This window comes from Simochromis diagramma, unplaced genomic scaffold (genome assembly GCF_900408965.1).
Source record: "Simochromis diagramma unplaced genomic scaffold, fSimDia1.1 OVJJ01000302.1, whole genome shotgun sequence".
NCBI lineage: Eukaryota > Metazoa > Chordata > Actinopteri > Cichliformes > Cichlidae > Simochromis > Simochromis diagramma.
In genome coordinates this window covers 630,179-643,111 of record NW_024386792.1, presented here as the reverse complement: position 1 = coordinate 643,111, position 12,933 = coordinate 630,179, and the positions used below count along the sequence as shown (strand labels likewise).

Here is a 12,933-nt window from a genome sequence, read left to right as displayed (position 1 = left end):
CATTTTATATCTTATGGAAAAAAGGACTAAGGGCTTTCTCTAACGTGATGCAATCACTTAATGTAACAGAGATTTAGCCTCCAGTATGTGACAGCAGCAATGGCTTAATGATGGTACAGAACATAATGCTGTACTATGACCCAATTGTTTCGATGCAGGAGGATTTGTGATCTAGCTGTTATCCAGTAATCTCCCACATGCAGCATTCACATTAACATATAATCAGACTATCTGATGAGATTATCACCCGCACAACCAGATTAGGTGCCTCTGAGCAGATTATTATCCTGACAGTCTTACTGTGAACTAATCACATCCACACACTTGTGTGTTTCTAGTGTGTATTTGCTGTACAATACAATCTTCATAATAAGAGCCTTTGTGAGTGGCCAGTGGCCTGTGGAAAGCTTGGACAGGGATCAGTGGTTTGAGCGTGCGTGCATGTGTTGAAGGATGTTAGTGTTATTACATGGCCTACTGCACATAAGACAGAGAAACAGACTGGAGCCGTGTACACCATGGGTCACAGCCAAGGGTACACACAGAGAGGTTATATGTTTATACACTGTGAGAGTAGGGGAACGTGAGCATGTGTGAGTGTGTACTGGAGTTCTGCTCTGAAATCCTGGCTTTGTCTTTGGAAAATAGTAAGTATGAAGGACGAAGCTGCACATATCAAATCCCAACAGAGTTCAAATGTAGTTTCATGACCTGAAGAAAAACATATTTGTTTGTATGTTTTATTGTGGAAATGAAGCTGCGTGATATGGCTTTGTGCAGCTATGTTTGCAGGGGGGGTTTCGCCTCATATTGTGCTCTCTTTGATTCCTGTGGGCTCTGTGAACACAATCACACGCAAGAATTTCACACAGATTTCAAATAGCTTCCTCCTCCTTCTGTCTTTCCTTCTGCCCCTCACTAGGCTACCAGATCTCCTACCGCCTCGACAGCAGGGACCCTCTGCGCTGGACTACAGTGGAGGTGGGGTCCAATGCTCGGCAGTTCACTGTCACAGGACTTTCCTCTGAGCAGAGCTACGTTTTCCGACTCATTGCTCGCACTGCCGTGGGCTGGGGTGCAGGACAGGAAGCTGTGGTTGTTACCACTGAACGCAGAGGTAAAGGACACTCACGCATATTCAGGATCTGACTGCTCTAATTTTAACCACTCCTGTTTAAAATATAGCAGGAGCCCAACCTGCTGGCTCACATATATCACTTGCAGACGCACAAAAACTGTCCGTCTCCACTGTGGACTTAATGACCTGTGTCTGACACTGCTCCCAGAAATGTAGTTCATGACTTTAAAGCAGACTTCCGACAGGCCTCTTTTAGTCCAAATACTGCGAGATGTCAGAGCAGCTACAGGTGCCATCAATATCAGTAATGATAGCTGATCTGTCTCCATGACACCTTACAAAACTGCTTCTGCTCGGTAAGAATGGAAGAGCTGAGTTTGTGTGAAAAAAAACACGGAGAAACTTAACAACCCATCGAAAATCTGGTCTCTTCTGACCCTCGGTGATTTAACACTTAAACCAGCTGCACCCAGCAGGAAGGCTGGTGCAGCTGGTTTGAAACTTTTATCCAGAGCTGTTGAGGTTGGTCTTAGGATACTCTTTAATGATGGCACCATTCCCCGTGTGTGACAGTTTCAGGGCTTGGCAGACAGGCTCACTGATGGGCTTACTCTTTAATGGAACAGAGTCATCATGAATGCTATTAGCTCCCGAGTGCCTCTGCTTTTCTTTATGCTGAGTCAAAATGACCGCATGAAAAGGACCTACAGGGACACATCTTTTGCTATGTTCGAGCAAACACTATGCGACTGATGGGGTCACCGATGGTGCGGCTTGGAGCTTGAGAACGAAGTCGAAATTACAGTAAGCTGTGAAGATCTCCACTCGGTGTTCTCTGGCACCACGAACAGTGTGATCTGATTCTGAAGAAGAACTAATGGAGCCGTATAACAACTTTGTTCATTTTGCTTCTTTGCAAAATCATTCCTCTGTGAAGTAATATATGGAGAGTTTCGGCAAGAGTAAAGGGGTGTAAGCTTTTCGGTTAAAATAGCTTCTGTCTTGCAGACTCTCCATACATACATCATGCATCTAATTTGGAATTCATAGCACAGCAAAGTAATAATCTCTAATACAGTTCATATTGACCTGTAGTGATGCATAAGGGAATAAAATGTCTTAAATAAACCAGAATAAACAGGGAAAAGTTGTAAGCACGAGCAGCTTGATTAATGTTATTAATTTTAACTGCAATTTTCTAAATGTTTGCTGTGAGAAAGCTCTATTATACAGGACAACCATAATGATTTTACCAGTATAATTATGTTGTCAGATTTCTTACAGTAATCGTTATGCAGGAGCAGTGTGGAATTTTCATATTTTGTGATCTCTGCAGCATCACTTGCTATTAAAGGTGTAATTCATTGCAGTTCATGTTTGCTCCTCAGAAAGGGAGTTCAGACACAAGAAAAGAAAGCAGAAAGTTTGGCCCTAAGCAGTTTGTGGTTGGACATGGCGAATTCATTGTTACCGGCCACTAAATATTAGCACAAAATAAAAAGCATGACCTTTTCAGGGTGTGTGACATAGAACAAAAAGAAATGACATTTAGAAACTCCCCTGGACTTGTCAGTAAATGTAGGCATTGAAGCCACCAGGTATTAGCCCTCCTGTAGAGGTATAATGAAAATCAAGAGTTCATAACATTACCTCTGGGCCTGACTGTAACTGTTGTCACTTAAAAAGGGAAGTGTTACTTTTTCAGAATTGTAGATTATCCGAAGAAATTTGTGGCACTCCGTCTGTTTATACCTTTCTCTGAACACGCCAAAATTAACTGGCTTGTTGGGTGAGACAGGATTATTAGCCTTTCTCACCAACTGTCGATTGCAACGCTGGGATATTTCTCATCCACAGCACCGTGCTCAGCTGTGGGCGGATGGAAACTGTACACTTAGTAGGTGAGAATGAAAATGAGGCTCGAAGTCGTTTTTCTAAAGGAGAGCGAAAGGAGGGCCAGAAAGTCAGAACCAAACGCCATAAATCTTACATCCTCACCCAAAGTAATTACTATTGATCAAGAGTTTTTACCAGCACTTTGCACTTATGGTAATTTTGACTTTAAGAGATGAAAAAAAAAGCTGCTAATTTCCCTTTCAGAGTTTTATCTAATTTTAGCAGCCAGTGGCCTCATCACAGAGCATAAGCTGCTACAACAACAAGAATTGTAAAATTGAAACACAGTCAATCGCTGAGTATGACAGCCGGTGCCTGTGGTGAGATGTATGAGTTTTAGCAAGGACTCGGTCTCCCCCACTGTTTTGTCTTTAAAACACTGAAACAGAAGAGATATATCTTCCCACAATGATCTGGTCACTGACGGCCAGAAAAAAAACACACTTTTGAAGTGATTTGACTTTTACAGAAGTAAAGAGCAGTTTTATTTCCTTCAATTTAGAAGCAAATATAAAGTTCTTGTCTTCCTCTTATTCGAGTGCCGTGATGCTCGTCATGTTGCTGCTTCACTCTGTCACTTTCATGTCTTCATCTCATTCACGCTGCAGCTGCCAAAGAATCCAGTATGTTTTATGTTAACCGTCAATGAGTAAAATCTGCCTAGTGTGGTAGGTATGTATTTGCACGTGGACTAGGTAATAAGGTGGTACTTGTACTCGATGTTGCACTCCGTGACGGAGTTTTGAGAGACTTCACACTGAAGCTTGCAGAGGGTGGAAATGAATGGATGGCTCTGTGTTATATCAGCGTTAGGAAGGAAGGAAACAGCTGAACCAATAATATAAACTAGGGCTGTGTTATATGACCAAAATGTCACATCCCGGTGTAGGTCACATCACAATAATTATATATATCACCACAAAGTAGATTTTCTATAAACTGAATGAATCAAAAATTCATAAAACACAACATTTCTTCAACATAATTTAAAATATATTTTCAAAATAAATGATACTGTGATAATTTCAAACTTGACACTAGTCTGGTCGGCTGGGTGACAGACTTTCTGATCAATAGGTCACAATGCGTGAGGGTGAATCATGTATTTTCTGATGTGCTCTCCTCCTCTACTGGATCACCCCAGGGTTGCTGCCTCTCTCCCCTTCTGTTCATTCTGTACACGAATGAGTGTCGCAGCAATTTCACAAACAGACACATCCTGAAGTTTGCTGACGACACAGTGATCGTCAGTCTTCTAGTGGGGGACGAGTCAGGCCATGGACAGGTTGTAGATGATTTTGTGAATTGGTGTGATGAGTCCTTCCTCTCACTTAACGTGTCAAAAACTAAAGACATGATTATAGATTTTAGGAAGTCCTCTTATAGCTCATCACCCACTATCATTAAAACTGCCGATGTTGGGATCGTTGAGAGTTATAAATATCTAGTTGTGGTACTTGACCATAAACTGTGTTTTGAATCTCATGCTGATGCCACTACTAAAAAAGTTCAACAAAGACTGTTCTTTTTAAGGAAAATGAGATCTTTTAATGTCTCATCTGAGATGTTGTCCTTGTTTTATAGAAGTTTTATCGAATCTGTGATGTCTTTTTGTATTGCTGCCTGGTTTGGTAACCTGACGGTGAAGAATAAGAATCGGTTGGGACTTCTGGTAAAAACTGCTAGCAAAATTTCAGGGCACTGGCAAGATGAACTTTTGGCCATTTACAATAGAAATGTGCTTAGAAAGGCTCATTCTATTATTAATTGTGTGAACCATCCACTTCACAGTGAGTTTGAGTTGTTGCCTTCCGGCCGCCGTTTTAGAGTACCTCCGAGGAGGACTAAAAGACTCCAGGTCTCTTTTATCCCTACTGCGTCTTGTCTCCTTAATGGCAAATAATTGTCCTTGAATTTTCTATCATTATTATTGTTATTAATATTTTATAGTATTGTTCTGTTTATTTTTATCCTCCTGCTGCTAAACTAATTTCCCCTTGTGGGACAATAAAGAAATTGAATTGAATTGAATTGAAATAATGCAATGACTAAACATCTGACTAATGTAACTTAAGATTAGCTTAGGTTTTTTGTCAGTACCTTTAAGGTAAGAACTTTGCTTCACTCATTTGAAGAATAAGCATCAATAAATCTAAAATAAATGCAGCCCCATCACAAGTATACAGTACATCAAGCCAAGTGGTGGGAATCCTCGTCACCAGTAAACCTTTAAATCAATTCTTTGAATTCAACTGTAAACACTACCCTGCATTAACTCAATATGTTGAACATTAGTACCTTCCATTTTTCTTAGACATCTATTTTCTCACTTATCCATGAATTTAAATCTTTAAAGATTAAAACATTGGTTTGTAAAAACACTTGGATATCGCTTGGATTTGTGACTGGGTATTGTTATTAGTTTCAGTACTGTGTAAGACTTTTGAGCAACCCCTCGTTCACTAATAATTTTTTTTCAATGAGTCAGATTTTGTTGTAATTTTCTAAAGTGGGTTTATGCAACAGTTACCCAAGTTCAAAGTTTTTCTTTGGACATTGGCCTCTTTCTTGCTCGTTTTCACACTAGTCCTTATACCTGACCATTTCCAAAGCAATGTTATTTTGTTTGTTAAGCCACCACACTGACCTGTAAATCATTCAAGGATAAAAAAAGGGAGCCCAACTCAAGGGATGAACCAGTGTTGTGCCTACAAAGAACAGACGACCTAGCAAAGAACCCATTTTGAATTATGTCTTTGAGGACTTTGTTACCAGCAGGCTGTCTTAAAATATGTAATTTGTTCCATTTCCTTTAGCTGATTCTACCAAAAAAGCCAAACATAAATCACTTTGACTGTTATGTGTAGGCTGTGTGCAGACAGGAATCGTGGACCCAAAAGTGCAGACACTCAGGAGGCACAAAGTAAACTTCAAAAAACAGCTTTAATGCTGAACTAAAAAGATACCAGAACTGAGACTTTAAACATAAACTCAGGCAAGCAGACAAAACACACAGCAAAATAAACAGTAGATCACGACAATGACAAACTGAAACACAGGGCTTAAATACATAGAGGGAGCAATCAGGGAATGGACAACAGGAGGGAAACACAGCTGGGGCAAATCAGAACTGACGAGACAAGGAAGCGTAAACTGAACACACTGAGGTAAGACAGAGACCTTCAAAGTAAAACAGGAAACACAACACAGACTGAACAAAGACACAGACTCACATGCAGGCACTACAACAGAGGGAACAGAGACTTGGGACCAGGGCAGACACAGACACTGACTGGACACGGGGATATAGCGGACAGGGGAGACAGCAACTAAGGATTACACAGAGACAAACCATAAGACATGACTCTAACAAAAACCCAAAGACTAGAAATTATAAATAATATAATGAACTCAAAAAACCCTGGGTCAACGACCCAGGCATCCTAACATTGACAAACATAAAATTGTATTTTCATACCAACAAGTTGATTCACAAAGACTCAAAAACCTTGCACATTTGGTGTGCAAACTGGAGATAACTGAAAAAGTGGACAACAATAGAAGAGGTGGCAGGCCTAAAAAGTGTCTACATCAGATGAACAGTATCTGACAGTCACGTCCTTAGGAAATCAGAAAAAATCAAGCAAAGCCTTCGTATGCATACCGGTCCTCAGTTAATAGATATACTGTTCACTGAAGCGTCATCAAAAATAGTGTCAGTGGACAGGTGGAGGTCAAGAAGCTATTCTGAAGGAGGGGAAACAGGGAAATTTAAATTTCTGATTCAGGTCTTCATGGATGCGCAAGCAGGAGATTAAGAGAGAGGTACAACAGCGATTGCCTCCACCGTGTTTTATGTGTTTTGACTGGAGACATTCGCTGTTGTACCTTTTGCTTAACCTCCTGCTTGCGCATTATAGTTTGTGGCTGTTTTCAGCCTGTTGTATTGAAGATCTTGTCAAAATTTATGAAATTATCAACACAAAAGTATCATCAGATTTTGATCCACCAAGTAATGCAGTCCGGAAAGCATCTGACTGCCTTCATTTTTCAGTATGACACAAAAAGACACAACAGAAGTTGTGGTCCAGAGCACAGACCTCAACATTATTGATGCAGTGTGAGATCATCATGACAGAGAAAAGAATAAACGGCAGCCAAACATCCAAAGAAGAGCTTTGAATGTCCTCCAAGAAGCCTGGAGAACTATTCCTGAAGACTACTTAAAGAAATGACAAGAAAGCTTGTCTTGGAGAGTTCAGACTTGTGTTGAAGAATAAAGGTGCTCATACCAAATATTTAATTTCAAGCTCATTGAAACTGCACAAACTCAGTTCTTCATTAGATCACTGCATCTATTTTGCTTTTTCCAAGCAACGTATAAAGAACTGAGAGGGGGCTTGAGACTTTTGCACAGTACAGTAATTAAGAAAATGGAGAAGGAAAGATGTGGCAGATGGTGTTGAAGATCGAGCACTCCAGAGCTAATACGAGCTTTCTCCCGGAGTGAAATACAGTAAGTGATATTTCACTACAAAAATCAAGTTGCAATGGTTCTGGTGTCTCTGTGGGCTAACGCATGAATAGCTTTGGTTGCGACGTAGCTCACTGACTTTGGTATATGTCATCCTTGATCTCTCTCTCTCTCTCTGTCTCTGCTGTTTCCTCTGTCAGCATAGCAGCACTGAGTAAGCAGTGAAATGCTACAGAAGCATTAAAATATGACAGTTAAGTGAATTTTTGTGGAAACCTGGAATCATTTTGTCAGATACTCTGTTCGCAGCCATCAGTTTGTGTGGTGCATTTTAATTGGATCAGATATAGTAACATCCGCAGCGTCATTATCAGGATTTCTTGAGAATAGAGTTCAGTGGTTCTCTGTTCCACTTCAGTAGCATAATGCCCCATTCTTGCTGTGAGATAGACAGAATATCCTAATAGAGATTTCTTTCTGATGATATTTAAGAGACCAACTTAATCCCTAGAAAGAGAAAATTGGCTTTTTGGGTGAGCACGTGAACGTGTGTGTGGATGCATGCCTTAGGGAGAAACCGTTTTGGAAATATGTATCGTTGCTGATGTTTGTACCCAAAAGCGTGAGAGCTGAGAAGGTAACAGAGAACATACCATATTCAGCTACCTTCAGCTGCTTCATCTTTCCTCTTTCCTCTACTAAAAACCCAGTGTTTCCTCTCCTTCCCTCGTGTAGAAATAATATGCAAGTGCTGAAAGGGCCGCACTTGTTCTCGCAATTATGAGTTTATTATCAGAACATGATCTTAACTGTGGAGCAGAACAAAAGGGGAACAGACAGGGAGACACAGATGGTATCAGAAAGACAAAAGAGGGCAGAGAATAGTCACATTTTGAAGGGAGCGAAGAGCAGGGGGAGTGCGGGAAGAAGGAGACAAACAGATCAAATCAAATTATCAAATTACTTTTGATAAGGATGAATGAAGGAAGCCGAGCCTGCCTGGGTGTGCGGTTGTGTGTGCGTTTTGAGAAAATAAGTGCAGATTAATTAAACTTCAGAGAGAATCGATAATGCTTTTATTTCCAGACTTAATCGATAACCCGAAGCCCCTGAAATTAGACAGTTTTGCCCCCAGCCGTGTGTTGTTGTTTGTGTGACTGCACAGGTACTGCTAATCGCACAGGTACGGTGAACACAGTTGTACAAAGACACTGACTCCCAGAGCCATCTTTCATCCTGTAATTGAATAGCTAAGACACAGATAAACACGCACGCACGCGCACACACACAAGCAATCTGTTGAGAAATGGTTTCTTTGATGCCGCAGTAGTTAGTTGTCTTGTTTCATTTAAACACGTGTTTGCATGGCAGCACTTTTTCACGCTGATGCACATGTTACATAAATGGGCTGCCCGTGCCTTGTGCAACAGAAGTATTTGCAGCAGATTGTCCATTTTTATCTCCATTTGTCCTGCAAATATCCAGGCGTCTGAGTGACCTGCCGTGTGCAGCAGGCTTATTTCTTAAACATCATTTATACAAGAGACTAGTTCCCTGTAATCAAGGTAAAAGATCAAAGAAACCACATTTCCCTGCAGCTAGATGTCTGCCCAGAAAACTGATTTCATGGTGACTGTAAAGATGAGCATGACAAAGACAAAATCCATGTCTTAGCAGAGCAGATGAAAGAAAAGATCTTTACTTGTGCTCAGGTTTACTTTATTCAAAAATAACTCCCTTCAAGGTGTGACCAAATTTCAACTCAAAGTATCCTTTAGAGGTCTTAATATCTTTTCACTATTAAGCATATTTAAAAAACCCCAAACAAAAACATATTGATATTAAAGCTTTGCACATGTTTACAGTACTCTCTGCAGTTACAATAGTTGAGGGCATGGTTGTAAAAGAAGAAGACAGGCAACTCTTTATTTTTATCACATTTTCTGATGCCCTACATAACCCGATTTCTCTGACTTCTCTGGCTTCTTGTGTGCGTGTGTGTGTACTTATGTCACGGCCACACTGACTGCTTTTAAGATGTGGATCCTGACTGTGGTTTTCAGAGCTCTTAAGTGCTCTCTCTTCTTTCTTTTGGAGAAATTGTGTTCATCCCTCCAGCTGAGTTCTGGCGTAAGAAAGCGTTGGACTTGCTGCTGTGGAAATATTCGAAGCCTTTGCACATGGATCTTTGTTTTTTTCATGCGCCTGCCTCCTCATCAGTTCCACTGTTCTTATCTTTGTCACATCACTTGTTCCACCTACTCTCTCATGTTATTATCTCGCCTCTTCAAACCTCCTATCCGTGTCTACAGAGCGTCCCCTCCCACCCAGGAAGTTGTCCGTTCCTCAAGATGAGGTTGAATCTCGCCAACTCCGCATCCATTGGGTGACCGGTGGCTCAGCCTCCTCGCCGCTGAGGTACTTTACTCTGCAAATCAAGGAGCTGCCCAACGGCGACTGGAAAACCCACACAGCTGACATCCTGCATAACGTGACCTCCTGGACTGTTGACAGGTACACGCACACATGCACATACGCACAGCTGCAGTGGTTGATATGTCACCCTTTGAATTTGTGGCACTTCATATATAGACAGTTTAAAGTGCAATATTTTATTTTTTTATTACACTTTTCAAACCAAAAACTCAAAAGAAAAAGTGATTTTTCTAACAGTCTCTCACAACTGCAAATGTCAGCATGACTGGCTACTGGCCAAGTTGCAGTGTTTGTCACTGATCCGGAGAAAGTGACAGTCTGCGGCGACAAAAAATATCACGCTGGTGGCTGAATATTACATTGATCTCAAAGACAGGAATGACATGTTTAAGACAGCTTCTTTTTTTGGAGGGATACCAAAACCCATGTGTCACAACAGAATAGTCACAGGTGCCGTCGAGTCATTTTTCACAGCCACCCAGCAATAAGGAGAGTGGCACACTGCAGTACCAGCAGGCTGAGGTGGACAAACAGCAGGGTAACGTGTGAAAAAGGATTAAAATGAATATATCTAATAAGCCAGTAAAATATGCCTTCATGGGCTATTTCAGTCAGACTGAAAGTAAAGCAGCAGTATCAGTAAGAGTGAGTAAGATTATCTCAGGCTTAGAGAAAATGGAAATAAAAATATAGATGGCTCTCTTTTGTTTGTTAGTTTTTTTTTCCTTAGAGATCCCCAAATTCAAAATTGTTTTTAGCATGACACGCTGAACTTGAATTAATTAAAGCAATCTGTAGAAATCTTATGTTTATGCATCCTCGGGGGAGAGGAGTGGACAGAGAGAAGAAGACGCTGTGAATTTAAAGCAAACAACAGAGAATTATAATAGAGACTGGAAAGTTTTATTTGTTTAGAAGCTGAAGTACAGAAAAGGTTGGTGGAGAATAAACATACACACACGCCACCAAACAAAAACACCAGGGAGAGCAGAGTAATCATAATTACTGCATAAACGGGGAGGATCTCAGTCACCTAATCACACAGGCGCAGCAGGAGCTGCTCTCTGTCTTTTTCTTAATACCTCTATTTTTTCATCTCTTACTCGCTCTGCCTCCGAGCTTTCATGTTTGCGTGCGCTTTTTGTCCCTTCTGTTCCTTTACAATTTTTCATCCCTCTTGCTGTCACCACCACCTCCTCTCCTCTCCCTCCATCCATCAACAGCCAATGCTTTCAAAAACCATCAGGCTTGTATTTTTTCTTCTACTCATCCTGTACAAGAGGGCTTCAGTCTTATTGCATGTCTTCCTTTTACATTCCCCTCTCTCAGTCCCTCTGTTCTCTACTCCCTCGTGATGGCAGCGGGTGAGAGCAGTCAGACCGGATTGCTACTCCAACTTCCTGATGGTCTGAGTAGCAGGACTATGATGGTGCCTTACCAGCGTGTGGTATCTGTGTGTGTGTGTGTGTTCGTGCCTGCTTCGTGGCTGTTTTTGTGTGCTCCTTCACGAGCTATCACAGGGCTATTTGAGATGCTGAAGAGCATTCGCTCCATGTGTCTGCGTCAGTCTTTTTCAACCTGCCTCAGGGAGAGTCTATCTGCCATGATGGCGGTCGCTGCTGTTGTTGTTTTCGAGCTCATTCTATCACTGAACGCTCTCATTAGAGCGCCGGATGGAAGAATTAGCTTACATCTCCACATGCTCACGCTCACACTCACTTCTTATCTATCCTTAATTGTTGTTTTCCACCAAGACATCTTGGGAACCAAAACATCGAAGTCCCCAGGCTGATGTGCAGACACACATATACAGTAAACACACACACTTTCACACATTGTCCTTAACGTCCTCCCAGTGCTGTTAGCCCACCCTGTTTAAGCCTGGTGCCTTTGATGTTCTATTCCAATGATAATCACAGCCCCACGGGGCCTTTAGTTGTCCATCATTGGGCCCAGGCTCATAATTATACAACAAGAGACTGGAGCAGTTTTCCTGTCACCTGCTGAATTTCAGACTGGCCCTGTGTAATCTCCTGTGTTGAGGGAAAACCCTTGCAGGTAGACATGTGGGGAGTAGTGGAATTACTTTTAGTTAGTTATTATATTGAAAAGCCAAGAACACTTCTGCCTTCCACTTATCTTATTTGTTTTCCATTTTGTCTTTCTGTGCAGAGGAAAATTTGACAATTGTTATTCATCTCTGCCTTTCAAATTAGCATTCTATTAAATTACAATATCGCAGAGCATTTGTACCCGAACAGACACCGAAAGGAGTCACATTTTACAAGTCTTCTCATATTTTTCTTTATTTCCCAGTGAGCCACTTCTCAGCAGGAGAGCTGCTGGTACTCTGGCCAGCTTTCCTGCCATCAGCAGCAGCATCCTCGCCACTGTCACAAAAAGCAATAAGAGATTAAAGCACGAGCCTATTGCTAAGGGGAGTTATTGAGGCACAGTGCTCAGCAATGGTACATCTTTCAAGTAAACAGAAAAGCATGAGAGTTGGATTAAGAGTCGGTGCATCCACCGAGACATGTCAGAAGTTATCACTGGCCACATTTGATCAATGCACATAAGGCAGGGCTCCTCCTGAGGAGGCTCCTCGCGGAGATATGTCACATTCAGCTTTGTACCGACATGTCCAGTTGTCTATTTACAGTTTTACACAAGAGGCTTTTTGTAGGAGTTTTTATAAAACTGTTTTTTCTGCAAAATAATGAGTACATTGCTGTGGTTTTATATAAAAAAACCTGTTAGGTAACTGTGTCAGATGTAAATAAAAAACAGAATGCAGCTATTGCTTCTAAAATCTCATAAATCCATATTTTATTTGTGTGGTACGGAAGAACATTGAAATCATATTGGATGTTTAAACAGAGACATTTTACAATTTTCTGAAAAATCTCATTTTATGACAGCAACACATTTTAAAAGTTGGCATGGGGCAACAAAAGGCTAGAAAAGTAAGTAATTATAAAGAAACAGTTGGAGGAACATTTTGTAGCTAATTAGGTTGACTGGCAACAGGTCAGTAACATAATTGGGTATA

At 41.1% G+C, this 12,933-nt stretch overlaps 1 protein-coding gene across 3 annotated transcripts in view; it reads left to right on the top strand.

Annotated features, from left to right (window-relative positions):
• LOC120728643 (protein sidekick-1-like) overlaps nt 1-12,933 on the top strand; it is a 282,587-nt gene that overhangs the window by 249,017 nt on the left and 20,637 nt on the right. For all 3 annotated transcript variants that reach the window (XM_040023681.1, XM_040023682.1, XM_040023680.1), the window contains 2 exons: nt 923-1,117; nt 9,761-9,962. In XM_040023681.1, coding sequence (XP_039879615.1) covers nt 923-1,117; nt 9,761-9,962 — 397 coding nt within the window. The remainder of the gene's footprint in view (nt 1-922; nt 1,118-9,760; nt 9,963-12,933) is intronic.